General features: G+C 40.2%; 1 protein-coding gene across 33 annotated transcripts in view; it reads left to right on the top strand.

Moving 5' to 3' along the window:
* Window positions 1-17,389, top strand: part of MYBPC1 (myosin binding protein C1) — a 177,663-nt gene that overhangs the window by 113,391 nt on the left and 46,883 nt on the right. For 29 of the 33 annotated variants that reach the window (XM_077472234.1, XM_077472233.1, XM_077472232.1 and 26 more), the window contains 3 exons: window positions 111-245; window positions 1,805-2,257; window positions 4,098-4,469. In XM_077472234.1, the coding sequence (XP_077328360.1) occupies window positions 111-245; window positions 1,805-2,257; window positions 4,098-4,469 (960 nt within the window). The remainder of the gene's footprint in view (window positions 1-110; window positions 246-1,804; window positions 2,258-4,097; window positions 4,470-17,389) is intronic. The other 4 variants (XM_077472250.1, XM_077472224.1, XM_077472244.1 and 1 more) reach the window with 3 other exon arrangements.

The raw sequence follows: 17,389 nt of genomic DNA, 5'->3' as shown, positions 1-17,389 counted from the left end.
GGCCAGAAATCATTCAATTAATGGATGTTCACCTAATGTTCAACTGCCTTCTAATGCTGCTTCCTTTTATTCAATCAGATTGTTGATTAATTTGCTTCTCTTTCCTCTAGCTGTCACAAGTGCACCAACCATGCTGACCGTAGATGGAGTAACTGATACCACAGTGACACTGAAATGGAGACCCCCTGACCACATTGGCGCTGCAGGGTTAGATGGTTATGTTCTTGAATACTGCTTTGAAGGAGGTAAACATTCAGAAATCATGTCCCCTGCCTCTTCTTTTTCTCTAATCCTCTTGCTTAACAGTAATTAATTTAACAATAAACAGTCTTGGGTTTCAACTGTTTCTTTTTCTAGTGTTTAAGAATGAGTTGTGAATATAAACAACCATTACCCATCCAGACTAACATCTATGAGCATCGCTGCTGCCTGTTGAAGAATGTTGCAGCCTTGTCAGTGCAGTAACATAATGATATGTATTGCTGGGTCTTTATGCATTGCTGCTGTGCATGAAAAAAAATCAGATTTGGATCTGGAATGGGAATGAAAAGAACTTTGATTTATACAGAATTCAAAACCACATATATGATCTCATAATATTGTATGGTGATAAGCATTTAAGAGATCATGTCTATTCACAGATGTCAGACACACCTTCCCCAGGATGCCAGACTGTGGGTCCAATCCTGGCAACAGAAGTTGTAGCATGGACTATTAAAGGGACTTTGTAATCTCCTTAAAGCTGCTAAATAAAAGATCCCCCTTCCCTCCAAAGATATCATGCACCATAACATGCCAAACTGTACCTTAATGGTCATTGTTGTGTGCATAGAAAAGCTACAGCCTGCAAAAGTGCCCATGCAAATACTGAGTTTCTCAGAATCAATATTTGCATAGATGTGATATGTACTCACCTTCTATATGTTGGAGCTGGCTCTAGGCTTCCACAGTCTATTACATGGGTGAAATGGTGGGGGTGATACACCCTCTCTCACTACAGACTAAAAATGTGTGCATTTCTTTAGGCTCCAAGGGCTTTGTGAAGAGCAGGACAGTGATCACAATCCAGGGAAGGAGCTTGCTATAGCAGCTTAGGGCACACTACAGGGTCAATTTAAATCTTTGTACTTGATAACACTGCAACTTATTACATTGGCCCATACATTTTTATGGATTTCTATGCATTTTTCAATTTTAAACAAGTATTCTTTAAAAAATATGTTTTCACTGAACAAGCACAAGAAATCTTACTATATGTATTGTTTTACACATTGCTACTGATTTTAACAAAAGCCTGTGTAGAAACATTCTTTTTTAACCCACATATAAATGTATGCATTGACCACACATAGTATACAACACCTTAATTGCATTTTATTAGTTGTGACTATTGACATTAATTTTATTTCCACTAGGAAACATAGTAAAGGTAAATGGCTATTATAAAAAAAATAGCAAAAAAGTTGGAAGGAAACTCTGACAAGAATATACCGCTGGGAACATGCTAAAATCTAGCTCTGCGTTATTCAGTTAGTATTGCCATATGGCTTCTACCACATACATATTTAATTTTATTCTATTAAAATTATATATACTGTAGACTTCTTTCCTCACACATTTCTTTGAAGTACAGCAAGAGGCTTTCATGTTTTATACTTTACTAAACTAAGCATGTGGAACTTCAGCATCAATATATCTGCACTGGTGTGAATGCCTGGATTAATGGTAGGGTAGATTAACATTGTTTTGTATGTACATACCAAGTAAAAACTAATGCACAGGTCAGATACAAATGCATCCCCAGCCCTGATTTGTCAAAACAGTATTTCTGAGGTTGGTGCATCTTCACCAGGCGGAAATGAGAAACATGAAAAACCCGAATTTACAGATGCGGAGAAAGACATGTTAGTTGATTGTGTGTCTAAGAATGGCCCACACATCTGCGGTGCTTTGTCTGCTAAAACTACCAAAGCTGAGAAGAGTAAGATATGGGCAGACATCCAAGCCAAGGTTAATGCGACAGGGGGCAAGAACAGGTCTATAGCAGACTTAAAAAAACAATGGAATGCTCTCAAAAAGAAAACCAAGGATAAATTGCAACAAAATAAAAAAGGTGTCATTGTGGAAAATGGAAATGTGCCTGAATCTGAATCGAATCTGACTCCTTTGGAGAAACGTGTGGAAGCCATGTTGGAACTTCAGCAATTGGAGGGAACACCTGGAGATGAAGAAGATATCCAAGATGATGTTACAGGAGGTAAAACTTAATTTAAAATGTACAACCTTATTTAGGTTATATTGATATAAAGAAGGGTATAGTGAAATACAGAGAGGGTATAACATCTGTCCTAATGGTCCCCCCAATTTTTTTATCCACAATTCCAGCCCCATGTATCATGTAATAATAGTTTTTCTCTGCTCAACTTCTTTTCCCCCTCCATAGTGAAAGTCTTATAACTTAATTCAATCCTCCCAATCTTTATAATGCCTTTACAGTTTCCTGCCATCCTGCCATGAAGATTTCCATACTGGACAATAGCTTAAGTTTAAGGAATTCTGCAGAGAATATAGATATCTTTTTAGTTTCAGAAAATTGGCTTTTTAAGAAAAATAAATAGCAACAAGTTTTTGAAAAGTAGTCAGTCATATAACCACTGATAAACCACCAGAAAGTCCAACTGAAGTCTAAGGTTTTCTTTTTAGATAAAGTCCTGTACCGTTGCATCATGGCACTTAACTGACATTGTAAAGACCTTCAAATACCTTTGGCCCTTTTTGAAAATGTGCTTTCTGTCATTTAACTCCAGTGCTTTATACTGGCAAAGATAAGTGGAGGCCACACCCCTTCATCACATGCACCCTTTCACAGATTTTAAGTTCTGAGGAGGAGAAGGGTGTGTCTGGCCAATTCTGTAAAATTACAGAGTGCATTAGATCAAGTTCTGGTGCATATTGAACTGAACAATTATTTTGGACCCGCAGTGCAAAGCTTCCACTAACAGGAAGGAGGAGATAAAACTCTGGAAGTGAAGGCCATTAGTACAATGTCTATCTAGCTGAATATCTATTTCTGTGGCCTCGGTTGGGCTTTAATAGTTCAATATAGTGATATGCATTATTAAAAAAAAAATTCGTATAGTAAAGGTGTTGTGTATATGTACTTAGTATATATGACTATATGATCAGTGGCCAGACCATGTAGTTTGTATTGCAAGTCAATGATCGACAGCTTAATTGTGAAGCTTTCCATTTATAGTAGCTTTACTTTATTGCTGAAGAGGATGCACATAGCTAATCATTTTATTATCTTATGAAACCTATCATTATTCAAACATAGAATACCTCAATGAGTAGCAGTATGACTATAAAGTATTTAAAAATACTATGAACATAGAAGACTGAAATTATGATACCTATGGAATTGATGATTTGGAGAAATAATCCTATAAGATTAGGTTTCCTGGTTTAATGTCTCTTCACCCAACACAACTCAATGCCTATGAGTATTATACTCATATTATTTACTTTTATAAAGTATAATAATATTACTATTATGTATATAATGCATATAACACATATTGTTCTACATTTTAATTAGGTAACTGTGTAATTTTGCAGGGTAATGTTTTATGTTTAGCACTATTGCCAGCAAGTGGCAAGCTTTTGGTAAGCTCTAAGTTCTCCAAAGGCACTTTCTTAAAGATGTTGTGCTACAATTGTATCCTAACAACTCTGTGTAGGTACTATTCCCTTCTAGCAGAGATACACAATCTTTGCAAGGTATCAACTATAGCAAGCAGACAATACTGAAATGTATCTGCAATGTATTCAAACCACAGTATGGTACACTACAAAGCACACATTTGTGTGACTTTAAGTACATTGCATAGGCAGCCCACTTAGGTCCTGTACCATTTTTTAAAACAACAATAATAATTTAGCCTTTTTCCATCTAAAGTTACTAAACTAAAAATGTAATGTTGATTTTTTAGTGTTCTACTATTATTTAGTTTGTGTATCATATGCAAATGATGTTTTCTTGGCCCCGTAAGCATGTGTAAAATTCCATTTATCTGCAATTGCTCCATCTTCATCAGGAGAAGCAGACAAGCCGAAATTTACAGATGAGGAATTGAACACTTTAGTGGAAAATATTGACAAACTTGGGCCCCAACTCTTTGGAGCTCAAACCAACACTGCAGATAAGGACAAAATGTGGGCAGATTTACAAAAGCACATAAATACTGTAGGGGGCAATAACAGGTCAATCGAGGAAATAAAGAAAGCATGGAGAAATCTCAAACAACAAACAAAGAGAAAGCTGGACCATAACAAAACCCAGAAAATTTTGGAAAGTAAAGGAGAAAAAGCCAATTTTCTTGAGTTGACATCCATAGAAAAGCGTGTGGAGGTTGTATTACAAATCAAAGAAATTGACTCAGCGGACTTCCATGAGGAACTGGATGAAGGTAACAAAAATATTCTCAATTTATTATACTTGTGCTTCACCAGTCATAGTAGAAATGCCTTTAACTATAACCAAATGTTCGTATTGCAAACTGTTCAAAAGCCTTTGCAAAAATAACAAACTAAAGCTAGGAAAATGCTGATGTTCCTGATATAACAGCCATTCTAAATGTTCCTTTTTATTTTATAATCTGCACTGCAAAAAAAAACAGAACCGGAAGATAAAATGTGGCTATTATGAATATTACCTCCACTTCTCTTTGCAATAGATTGTAACCACATCCCCATTTCCTATAATGTTTGTCAAAGCTTCCCTTTTGGACCAGAGAAAATGCTAACTTCTCAGAATTATATTAAAACACAACTCCAATTTTGTTTTGGATTACATTGGGAAAGATTAGAGCCTCTGTCAGATTTTAACTGCTGCTTTTGTTCCTTTTCCTGTCAGTTCAGAAAGTGATGTAAAATTTCTCCAAGTGGAACACATACAAAAACAAAAATATTTTTACTAGATTGGGCAAAGACCAGACCCTATGACATTTTCTGTATTGTTGTGTGTCCCTTCATGTCATGGTGGAAACCGTGCCACTCTATTTCTTGTATGGGCATGATAGGGGCAGGAAGTGAGGAAAAACCTTCCCAGTGGCATCATAGAGAAAAAAAAAACTGGCAGAAATTCCTCTCTCTTTCCCACTTTATCCAAAACTAAAATATATTTTGGCTGCTACTAATGCTTCCCGCACAGTTAAGCAGCTGTATGATATAAAGATATTACAGAAATCTGTATGCCCAGTGCTTACATCATAGACAACTTTCAAGTTTAGGTGGCAATTGGCAATTTAGCATTGCCAATACTGGTTTACTGGGTGTTTAAATTCCTGGAAACTGCCCTCATTGTACTGTATGTCCTGATCCTTTTCCTACTTTGCACCCAGTAATATATGTTTTTGTAAATTATTGTTCATGTAATGCAATAACCCCATGACTTAAAATGTTTGCGGAAGAATGCAAAGGAGGCCAGAAGCATGCATACTGCACATCAGTTGTTCGTGAATTTGACATTAGCCCACATCCAAAGATGTAAGCATAGTTCAACCATTCAGTCCTTCCTCAAGTGATAACACAGGGATTTTATTCAGGATTCAGCGCTGGGCTGAATATGCAATCTCTCTAACAGGAGCAGAATTTTCAAACCACAGCAGGATGGTCTCAGAGTCAGGAGGTTGCTGGCAGTAATGTTGGAAGCAGAAATTCTCCTTACTAATGATAACTCATTATAGTGGAATTTTGCCAGAGACTGGTGGGGGAAAAAAATTGTATTGTAGGTGGAAGTGCAGTTATACTTAAAGCAGTATTAAACCCAAAAGCAAACATTTATTATATTGCAGCTTAAACATTTTAAGATGTGATGGCTGTATTAGTTTCCAATTTTAGACTTCCTTTCTTCTATTTTCATCTGGTAATCCAGCCAGCAAGTCAATTGTGTTTTACAAGCTCAAGCCCTCCGGTGGAATGTTTTCAAGGATGAGACAATCCAATTAACACTGGAAGGTGTGATTAAAATGAAAAGCTTTTATTTATTCATAATTGCTTAAAAGAAAAAACTGTGCTGAGAAGTAAAGCGCAAAAATAGCTGCCAAGACTTAAAGATTTTGATACAAAATTCTATACAGACCATTCATAAAGAAGTGAAGAGCTCAAGAATAGATATGTGGGCAAAATTAAATAAAAACAATTGCTTTTAAATTAAGTGAAAAAAAGTAAAAAATAGATAAGTCCATCTAAGAGGAGGAAAACACAGAAGGGAAAAACCAAGTGAATGTTATGCCGCGTAACATGTCCGGACATGTTATTATTTGTCTGATGGACAAACTGCCGGAAAGTCCGCCAGACTTTCCGAACGAGCGGACCTGCCCACACACAACCGGACTTTTCTGGTGGACTAGGTCTGCTGGACTTTTGGCGGGAGTCCACCATACTTTTGAAAATGAATGGACTTGCCCGCGCACGGAGGAAAGTCCGTTCATTTTGAACGCGGCTCCAGGTAGCCTGGACTAGCCAGGGAGGTCAATGTCGCCGCCTATGACAGTGAGATTGACACGTTGCTGGCCCCGTCACCTGGTATGGAAAAAACAGCGTGGGGGTCCCCCCCAGAGTCCATATCAGACCCTTATTCGAGCCCGCAGACGAGCGAGCGCCCCCCTCCTGAGCTGTACCAGGCAGCGTGCCCTCAACATGGGGTGGTGCTTTGGGGAAGGGAGGGCCATGTGGCCCCCCCCACCCCAAAGCACCTTGTCCCCATGTTGATGAGGATAAGGGCCTCTTCCCGACAACCCTGGCTGTTGGTTGTCGGGGTCTGCGGGCGGGGGGCTTATCGGAATCCGGGATCCCCCTTTAATAAGGGGGCCCCCAGATACTTGCCCCCCCACCCTATGTGAATGAGTATGGGGTACAATGTACCCCTACCCATTCATCTGTGAAAAAAGTGTAAAAAAGAAAACACAACACAAGGGTTTAAAATAATTTATTGCACAGCTCCGGGGGTCTTCTTCCGTCTTGGGGGGTCTTCTCGCAGGACTCCTCCGCTATCTTCTGCTAGCTCTTTTACTAGTGGAGGAGCCTGGCTTTCTTCTTAGTCGCCGCCCGGGGGTCTTCTTCCAACGTCGGGGGTCTTGTCCCCCTCTTCGGGGGTCTTGTCCCCCTCTTCGGTTCTTCTTGTCGGGCCTCCGCTTTCTTCCTTTAGCTCTTTTACTAGCGGTGGCCCGGTCTTCTGTCGCTGCCTCTTCTTTAGACTTAGGGGGTCTTGTCCCCCTCTTCAGTTCTTCTTGCCCGGTCTTCTGTCACCGCTGTCGTCGTCGCCGTCGCCCCTTCTCTTCTTCTTCTTCCTTGAGATGTTGACTCGACGCTGTCTCTGGCCATAACGACAGGGACATGTTGCCTGGCAACTTATATAGAGACAATGGGCGGGGTCACCGGGTGATGTCCCTGCCCATTATGATGTCACAGTCCCAGCATCCTGATGCTGGATGCTGGGACTCCAAGGACTGATTGACTCATTCTGCGGCCCCATTAGACTGCGGGTGATACACAGAGGAGAAAGCAAGCTGAATTCCCAACTGTGCACAAAAGGCTCATCAGAATCGGGACACAAAGCAACTACCGCTGTCCGAGACAATCACTTTGGGTAGCCCAGGTAAGCGAAAGATCTCCCGAGCAAAAATGGAAGCTAGTTCCTTAGAAGTGGACAACTTCTTAAGTGGAATAAAATGAGACATTTTCGAGAACCAGTCATCCACCATAAGGATAACTGTGTTGCCCTGGGAGTTGGGTAACTCCACAATGAAATCCATATACAGGTGGGTCAAGGACCTTTCTCCATTATGTATGGGTTGTAGGAGGCCCACTGAAGGGTGTCGTGGAGTCTTACTTTGAGCACACATGGAACAGGCAGCTACGAAGGTGGTTACATCAGCACATAGATTAGGAGCATTTGTAACGTCATGGCAAACTAATCCATGCAGTGATCCTGCTCATCCAATCTGGAAAAAAATATTAACAAACAAGTGGATTGATTGCATCTTCTGAATTCATGGCCTTCGCCTACTATCGGAAACCATGAAACAGACTGAGACAGAAGTGCAGTTAAAACACACTTGTTTAATAATAATAAAAAAAGGTAAACAGAGTAAATGTAGTCAAAACATAGCCAGAGTTCAGGAACCAGAACGGATAGTCAGACAAGCCAAAACGTCTGAGGGAGCCAGAGATGAATGTAGTAGAACAGCAGGCAGGATCTGGAGCCAGAAGGAATGTCAGCAAAGCAAGTCTTTAACAGAAACACAGGAGAGCGTCTCTAGAGGTGTGACCAGTGCGAAGGCAGAGATGATCTGGACTGGACGACTTAAGTAGGCAGGCTGACGAGCAGGATATCATCAACAGGTGAGTCACTGTGGAGAGATAGGAGCTGGCAATTAGCAGACAGCTGAGCAGGCAGCTCAGAAAAGGAAGGGCTGAACCTGATGGTGAAGAATTTTATACATAAAGTCCATATACAGTATGTACAGTATATACAGTATGTGATAAATCCATACAGAGCAAAGTTCTATTTAATTCCATCCGTTTAATAACAAATCTTCCAAAGCAGCTTATCTGCCAGCAAGCAAAGTGCAATTCTTCAAATATATTAATAGTAAAAAGGTTAAGTCTGAGCATGTAGGCCCTTTGCAAAATAATCTGGAGTGGGTGACTGGGGACAAAAAGAAGGCTAAATACTTTCTTCAGCTCTGTGTATACAAAAGAGCATGGGGGAGCTCATATCCATAATGGGGGTGGTACTGACGCAGCCCCAAATCCACAATGGCTCAAAAGTGATATGGTCCAGAAATATTTAGACAGAATAAAGGTGGATAAAGCACCTGGACCTGATGGCATCCACCCACGGATCCTAAAAGAATTGAGCTCTGTAATTTCAAAGCCATTGTATCAAATTTTTAGGGACTCATTAATGACAGGAATAGTACCACTGGATTGGCACAGGGCCAATGTGGTGCCTATATTTAAAAAGGGAACAAAGTCTTTACCAAGTAATTATAGACCCGTTAGTTTAACTTCTATAGTTGGGAAAATACTGGAGGGATTAATAAAAGACCACATAGACGAGTTCTTTCAGGAAAAAAATATTTTGAGCAACAGACAGCATGGATTCATGAAAGACAGAAGTTGTCAGACAAACCTGATTTCTTTTTATGAGGTGGTAAGTAAAACCTTGGACAGAGGGGTGCCGGTGGACGTGATATATTTGGATTTTGCAAAAGCGTTCGATACAGTTCTGCACACACGGCTCATGTGTAAGGTAAAGTCTACAGGTTTGGAAATATCAGTTTGTAAATGGATAGAAAACTGGCTAAAAGACAGAATTTAGAGAGTCGTGGTTAATGATTCTTACTCTGAATGGTCTAAGGTTATCAGTGGTGTACCCCAAGGTTCAGTGTTGGGACCCTTACTTTGTAATACCTTTATAAATGATATTGGGTCTGGGATCGAAAGTAACATTTCCGTGTTTGCAGATGACACCAAGCTATGCAGTGGAATAACGTCCTTACACGATGTCTCCAATTTACAAGCCAACCTCAATGCTCTGTCTACTTGGGGCGACTATGTGGCAGATGAGGTTTAATGTTGAGAAATGTAAAGTTATGCACTTGGGGGCTAAGAATATGCATGCATCGTACATGCTAGGGGGAGTACAACTGGGGGAATCCATAGTGGAGAAGGATCTGGGGGTTTTGGTAGATCATAAGCTCAATAATAGCATGCAATGCCAAGTTGCGGTTTCCAAAGCGAGCAAAGTCTTTCCTGTATTAAGAGAGGTATGTACTCCAGAGAGAGAGATATAATTTTGCCCCTGTTCAAATCATTAGTAAGACCTCATCTGGAATATGCAGTTCAGTTTTGGGCACCAGTTCTCAAAAAGGATATCGGTGAATTGGAGAAAGTGCAGAGAAGGGCAACCAAACCGATAAGAGGCATGGAGGAACTCAGCTATGAGGAAAGATTAGAGGAATTGAATTTATTCACTCTTGATAAGAGGAGATTAAGGGGGGATATGATCAACATGTACAAATATATAAGGGGTCCATATAGGGAACTCGGTGTTGAGTTATTCACTATACAGTCAACAAAGAGGACAAGGGGGCACTCTTTACGTCTAGAGGAAAAGAGATTTAATCTCCAAATATGGAAAGGTTTCTTCACAGTAAGAGCTGTGAAAATGTGGAATAGACTCCCTGCAGAGCTGGTTCTGGCCAGCTCAGTGGATTGCTTTAAGAAAGGCCTGGATTATTTCCTAAGTGTACATAATATAACTGGGTACTAACATTTATAGGTAAAGTTGATCCGGGGAAAATCCGATTGCCTCTCGGGGGATCAGGAAGGAATTTTTTCCCCTGCTTTAGCAAATTGGATAATGCTCTGCTGGGGTTTTTTGCCTTCCTCTGGATCAACTGTGGGTATATGGGCTGGTATGATATTTATTATATATATATATTTTTTTTTGGGGTTGAACTGGATGGACTTGTGTCTTTTTTCAACCTGACTAACTATGTAACTATGTAACTATGAAATAACTTTTCACCACACAAACCTGCTCTAGTTGATGCACCTTACCAAAATGTTTGACCACCTATAAGGGGTGGCCAAACGGTCTTTGGGTATAGTCCAAATGGTAGGGAATCATCAAACCTCCAGACAACTGCTCTCCATATAAACATTCCACAGGAATCTATCCAAGTTAAGAGAAAAGCAAAAAGGCTCTCATGGTATAGTATTTCGTTAAAATCAATTTAATATAAAGATTAAAACATACTCACAGGGCAAATATACCAAAACGAGTGGTGTATAATATCAAAATACAGCCATCCTAATTCCTTCCTTGTGTTGAGCGTTTAACTTCCCGGGTCCTTTGGTGTGATCTGACAGATTCTGAAGACAAACCTTTACATGAAATGTATGCAGAGCTATACTTTGAAGGGCTAGAGGTGGTGCTGCCATTCTCTGCAGGGTTGGTGGTCCCTTATGTGTTACTATCCTTCTGCCTATGAAGACTGCTACCCAAGCAATCCACCATCAGCTGTAAGGGGCCACTCCCCCCTGATAACGTCCTTGGTGACAAATGCATTGGGTTGAGCCAACAAGAGAGAGATGATCACACCTGTCAGGACCCGGAAGTTAAAAGCGAAGAATTAGGAGCTTTTTTGCTTTTCGCTTAACCTGGATGGATTCCTGTGGAGTGAGTATATGGAGAGCTGTTGTCTGGAGGTTTGATGATTTCTATAACACAAAGTCCGCTTGGCCATCCATTATAGGTGGTCAAACATTCTGGTAAGATGCATTAATTAGAGCACATTTTTGTATGGTTGAGAGTTATTTCACTTCGCAGCCTACAGAGAAGCTGCTTTGAAAGATTTGTTACTAAACTGCTGGAATTCCTTGAATAGAACTTTATTCTATATGGGTATGGTCTTTATATATATATAATTCTTAACATGGTTTTTCACTTCTGTTGAGTGTTTTACTCCTCTTATCTTTTTTTCATATTTTTTTTTTCACTTGAGGTAAAATCAATTGCTTTTATTTAATTTTGTCCACATATCTATTCTTGAGAGCTACACTTCTTTATGAATTCTTTTATTTATTCATGATAACCTTTATCCCAAAAAGAAAAAACAGTTTGCTGTAACTGCTTATAAAGTGTGAGCTGGAGTCTGGCTTTAATTTGTTAGGCTTTTTGCACACTGGTGCTTTTCTAAACGCGTCTTTCCTTGCAGGAGAAAAGCAGCTGCAAAAATACTCCTATGTTTTCAAACACACTTAGGCACATCAAGCGCTTGGGCATTTTTGTCTTCATTTCACTGGCTAGAATAGTAATTTATTCTGACCCCTAAAATGGAAAAACACTCGAGCGCTATGAGCGCCTAGCGTAAACACGTAGAATGTGCTTACCTCCGTTTAGGTGTGAGAGGCATTTTTTTCTGCCAAAACGCTCCTCTCTTGAAAACTGATGCAGCGTACGCTGCAATATAGTACATATTTGGTTTTGGGTTTAAAGCCACTTTTGAGTTTATAATACAGTTTAAACATTCAGTCCTCCCTCAGGTGATAAGACAGGGATTTAATTCATGGCTCTGCATTGGGCTATATGAGCAATCTCTCTGGAGGAAGCAGAATTTTCAGGGCACAGCAGGATGCACTCAGAGTCAGGAGGTTGAATGCAATAGTGTTGGAAGCAGAATTTTTTTACATAAATAATAACTCACCCATCAGCATTCCTTTTGGAGCGCTGGGGAAAGATTTTTTTTTTAAATTCAAGTGGAAGTGCTGCAGGCACTTAAAGTCTAAGTTCACCTTTTTTTTTTTTTCTAAATTCCAGCTCCATTATGTACCAATATAGCATTAATGTACTTATTTTGCAAAACTAAAAAAGCTTTCCATTAATTCTACACACGCATACCTCCCTTTCTTTATAGCTGTTTAAAAACACTGCTCGATTACTTCTGCCTTACTTCCTGGACAGATGGTAAATGATACAGGGTGTGTGCTAATGATCTGGTTAACTCCTTCCTGTATCATGACCTAAAGTCTGTCCATGAAATAAGGCAGAAGTAATAGAGCAGTGTTTTTGAACAGCTATAAAGAGAGTGAGGTAAGCCTGTGTAGGATTAATGGAAAGCTGTTTTATTTTTGCAAAATAAGTACATTAATTCTGTATTGGTACATAGGGGAGCAGGAATTTAGAAGGGAAAAAAAAGTGAACTTAGCCTTTAAAACCACTCACCAATAGTGTTTAGTTTACATACATAAACTTCATTACATACAGTTGAAATACATTTTGAAGTTACTTGAAACTCGTAATGTTACAATAATAAGTTGCAGAATGATAAGAAATATCAGTTCAAAGGAAATAAAAATCATAAGGAACATGTATTAAATCACAAAAATGAATAGTGGCCAGCTTCTTAGATGGAAACGACAGGTCAAAGATAGTCCACAGTTGGGAAATGCAGTTTCTGTGCAGTGAAAGGTAGTCTTTAAAGAAAGTACAGACATGCTGTAAGCTACAGGCAACAACACGGGCAACAATGATCATCCGATTCCAGTGAGTTAAAATGGAAAAGAACAAGTTTAGATATAAATGGGATGTAAAGGTTACTTACTGTATAAAAATGATTAGTCAAGGGCTATAAGAAATAAGGTACACATGTAAGAATGTACTCCAGTGCTCTTATTACACATAGGATTTAATGGTCATAGAAACATTTACAATTTATCATATCATCTTTTAAACTCTTTACACCACACTGTGAAAATAAACCTTGGCCACATTTTGAACAGAAATTCACTGAATTTTAAGGTGTTTAGAATTTTGAGGGTCCAGGGATTAGGCCCACAAAAGTGAATATCATTTGTGGTGATTATGAGACTATCAATGTTTATTTATTAATATAATATAAGAATTATCAGAGAGACTGAGTTATGACTTTAAACACTTCTATACATGGTTCTACATTAAGATTGAAAATCATAATCCTCCCAATCACCACGTAATCTGATATAATCCCCACTAGAGAGCTACCCTATCATTCCTGGCAAATAACAAATACAATGGCTTTTATTTGTTTCTATGTTGTAAAAAAAGCCCACCATCTTCATATGCTTTTGCTTGCTTTTTTCTCTTTAAATATATATGTGATTTGTGAAGCATTTTAAATCCAAACATTGGCAAATAAAGGGAAATTTAACTCCTGGTAATTGTGAAATCCCAAAAGCGCAAAATTGTGGATTATGGATACTGGAAAACTTCACAGAGAAGAAAATGAATATAATGTGCATCACTCTCCATGGATAGTACTACAAGAAAGTTGGGCATGATTGTAAATTACTGCCTTTTTCATCCACTGGATATCTCCAAATGACAGTCAAGATGGACAATGTGCTACAGAACAAGATCTATTTTATACTGGAGATATGAACCAAGATGTCAAGACTGTTTCTAAGCTCATCACACACTTTACATCTCAATGTCCAATTTCCCTTATTAAGTATTACCTTCAGATGCGATTTGAGTATACACTTGCATCGCATTTGGTCAAACCTAAAAATTATACAGGTCTTGTTATATAAAGTTATGATACACCTCTAATCACATATCCCTTAACAAGTCATCCTTCCATACAACAAAATCTTGATGATTTTCACACTTGATTAGGTGTGCTAGAAGCTAGATTATGGCAGTCCAGTCAGATCTTTACAATGTAAGGATTGGTCTGTATAATCTTACTTGTCATGTGGATCATTGGCCAATATTAATTTCCATTCTATCTGTTCCATTCTATCTACAGTTATTTATTTATTTTTTTTGGGGGGGGGGGGGGGGGGTAAAAAAGTTTCATAAATACAAAAGTGTTTTCAGCATATACGACCAATTGATAGCTGTAAAATGTAAAATCCTAGAGAGAGAGTATGCATTCTACTCCGAGGAGTACACATGGGTCATATTCAAGACTGGATTATATACTATTAGAAAATAGATTATTAGAAATAATAGGTAAAATATCTATTGAAGCCATTACTTTATCTGATCATGCACCAGTGGCAATGGAAATGGAAATGGAGATTACAGAGGTACAGAATAAGACAAATATTTAGAGACTAAATGAGACACTAATACAAGATCAGGAGATAATAGAAAAAATAGAGAAAGAATTGGAACAATACTTTAAGATAAATAAGACTCAGGAGTTATCAGAGGCTATGGGAAGCACATGAGGCCTATATAAGACATTAAAAGAAGATACTTAAGTTCATATGACAGCACAAAAAAATGAGAATACAATTTGCAGTACTAAGCAAAGCTTAAATACATGGAGGATTCCATTTTAAAAGATATTATAATGCAGTTTTATTATCACAAGTTATAGATTGGACATTTAATTCACATGGGAAAAATTGGGTTAAAATTGAAAACACATTAACAATGAACGTATTTAAAATATGGGATTTAATACACAAAGGAAATGGGAATATAATTTACCAGTAATACCACTCACAAGGACAAAATATTTTTTTCCAGGGATGAGACACTATTTTAAGTATGGATAATGGATAAAAATGCATGATTAAAGGATATTATGAAAGAGGGAGAGATATACACAATCCAAGAATTAAGGCACAAAAAGGAGTTGCTAGTGATAGATAAACTAAGATACCATCAGTTAAGACATTTTATAATGACACCGCCACACTTAATAAGATAATACCACATCAAATAAATGGAGCAAAACACCTGATCCCAAAACATTGGCAAGCATTGGAAAGCCCAACACTAATGCTGCGTACACACGACCGGAGTTTGACGGACTAGGTCCGATTGACTTTTGACCGAGGTCTGACAAACTTTCCGAATGAGCTGACTTGTGTACACATGAACGGACTTTCTGACAGACTAGGTCTGACGGACTTCCCGACAGACTTTCAAAATGAACGGACTTGCCTGTCCGCTCATTTTGAACATGACTCCAGGTTAGACGAGAATAGAAAGGGAATTCAATCTCGCAGCTTTCATCGGTGAGATTGACACTTTGTGAGCCCCGTCGCCTGGTATGGATTTTAAGGGGAACCCCCTACGCCGAAAAAATGGCTGTACCAAGCCGCATGCCTTCAACATGGGGGGTAGGTGCTTTGGGGAAGAGGGGTGCCCTGTGGCCTTCCCACCTCAAAGCACCTTGTCCCCATGTTGATGAGGACAAGGGCCTCTTCCCGACAACCCTGGCCATTGTTTGTCGGGGTCTGCGTACAGGGGGCTTATTGGAATCCAGGAGCCCCCTTTAATAAGGGGGCCCCCAGATCCCGACCCCCACCCTATGTGAATAAGTATGGGGTACATCGTACCCCTACCCATTTACCTGGTGGAAAAGTGTAAAAAAAAACACTACACAGGTTTTTAAAGTAGTTTATTAGGCAGCTCCGGGGGTCTTCTTCCGACTTCGGGGATCTTCTTACGACTTTAGGGGTCTTCTTCTGACTTTTCCACGCTTTCCGGTTCTTCTCCTGGGCTTCTCTGATATCTTCTGCTCTTTTGCCGCTCTTTTGCTAGTGGTGACACGGCTTTCTCCTTCGTTGTCACCATCGCCGTCTTCTTTTTCTTCTTCCTTCTTCTGTTCTTCCGATGTTGACATGACGCTCTCTCCCGCTGTAATGCTGTGGACACGGTTTGCGACGACTTATATAGGCATAAGGGTTGGGGTCACTGTGTGATATCACATGGTGACTTCGCCGCTTATGATGTCACAGTCCTGGGACTGTGGCGTCATAATGGGCGAGGTCACCATGTGACATCACCCGGTGACCCCGCCCCTTATGCCGATTTAAGTCGTCACGCCCAGTGTCCACGGCATTACAGCGGGAGAGAGCGCTGTGTCAACATCGGAAGAGCAGAAGAAGGAAGAAGAAGAGGGAGACTTCGCAGAAGATAGCGGAGGAGCCCGGGAGAAGAACCGGCAAGTCAGAAGAAGACCCACAAAGTCAGAAGAAGACCCCTGAAGTCAGAAGAAGACCCCCAGAGCTGCCTAATAAACTACTTTAAAAACCTGTGTAGTGTGTTTTTTTATTGACACTTTTTCCCCCAGGTGAATGGGTAGGGGTATGTTGTACCCCATACTTATTCACATAGGGTGGGGGCCAGGATCTGGGGGCCCCCTTATTAAAGGGGGCTCCCAGATTCCAATAAGCCTCCCACCCGCAGACTCCAATGACCAACGGCCAGGGTTGTCGGGAAGAGGCCCTTGTCTTCATCAACATGGGGACAAGGTGCTTTGGGGTGGGGGGCCGCAGGACACCCCCCTTCCCCAAAGCACCCACCCCCCATTTTGAGGGCATGCGGCCTGGTACGGTTCAGGAGGGGGAGCGCTCGCTCGTCCCCACCCCTTTCCTGACCGGCCAGGCTGCGCGCTCGGCTAAGGGTCTGGTATGGATTTTGGGGGACCCCATGCCTTTTTTTGGCGTAGGGGTTTCCCCTTAAAATCCATACAAGGCCTAAGGGCCTGGTGTACAGTACCTTGTAGCCAAGAACCAGCGCGATCGCGATGGAAACATTCTCGCGGGCAGGTGCAGTAGCTGCCCTTGTGTCGTATTTGGTCAGACCAGCAGACAGACGAACAGGCTTCCCGATAGGAGCCTGGTCCGGCGGACCAAGATTTAAAACATGTTCTATTTCTAGGTCCATCTGACTTTTGGGAAGAAAATGTCAGACGGCGCCCACACATGATCGAATTGTCCGACGGATTCTGGTCCGCCGGACCAAGTCTGCCGGAAAGTCCGATCGTGTGTACACGGCATAAGAGAATGGGTTCAAAGGGTACAATTTATA

Source organism: Lithobates pipiens, unplaced genomic scaffold (assembly GCF_037356315.1).
Source record: "Lithobates pipiens isolate NorthernLeopardFrog02 unplaced genomic scaffold, aLitPip1_a1.2 Scaffold_8, whole genome shotgun sequence".
Classification (NCBI taxonomy): domain Eukaryota; kingdom Metazoa; phylum Chordata; class Amphibia; order Anura; family Ranidae; genus Lithobates; species Lithobates pipiens.
This window is presented reverse-complemented; position numbering and strand designations above follow the sequence as displayed.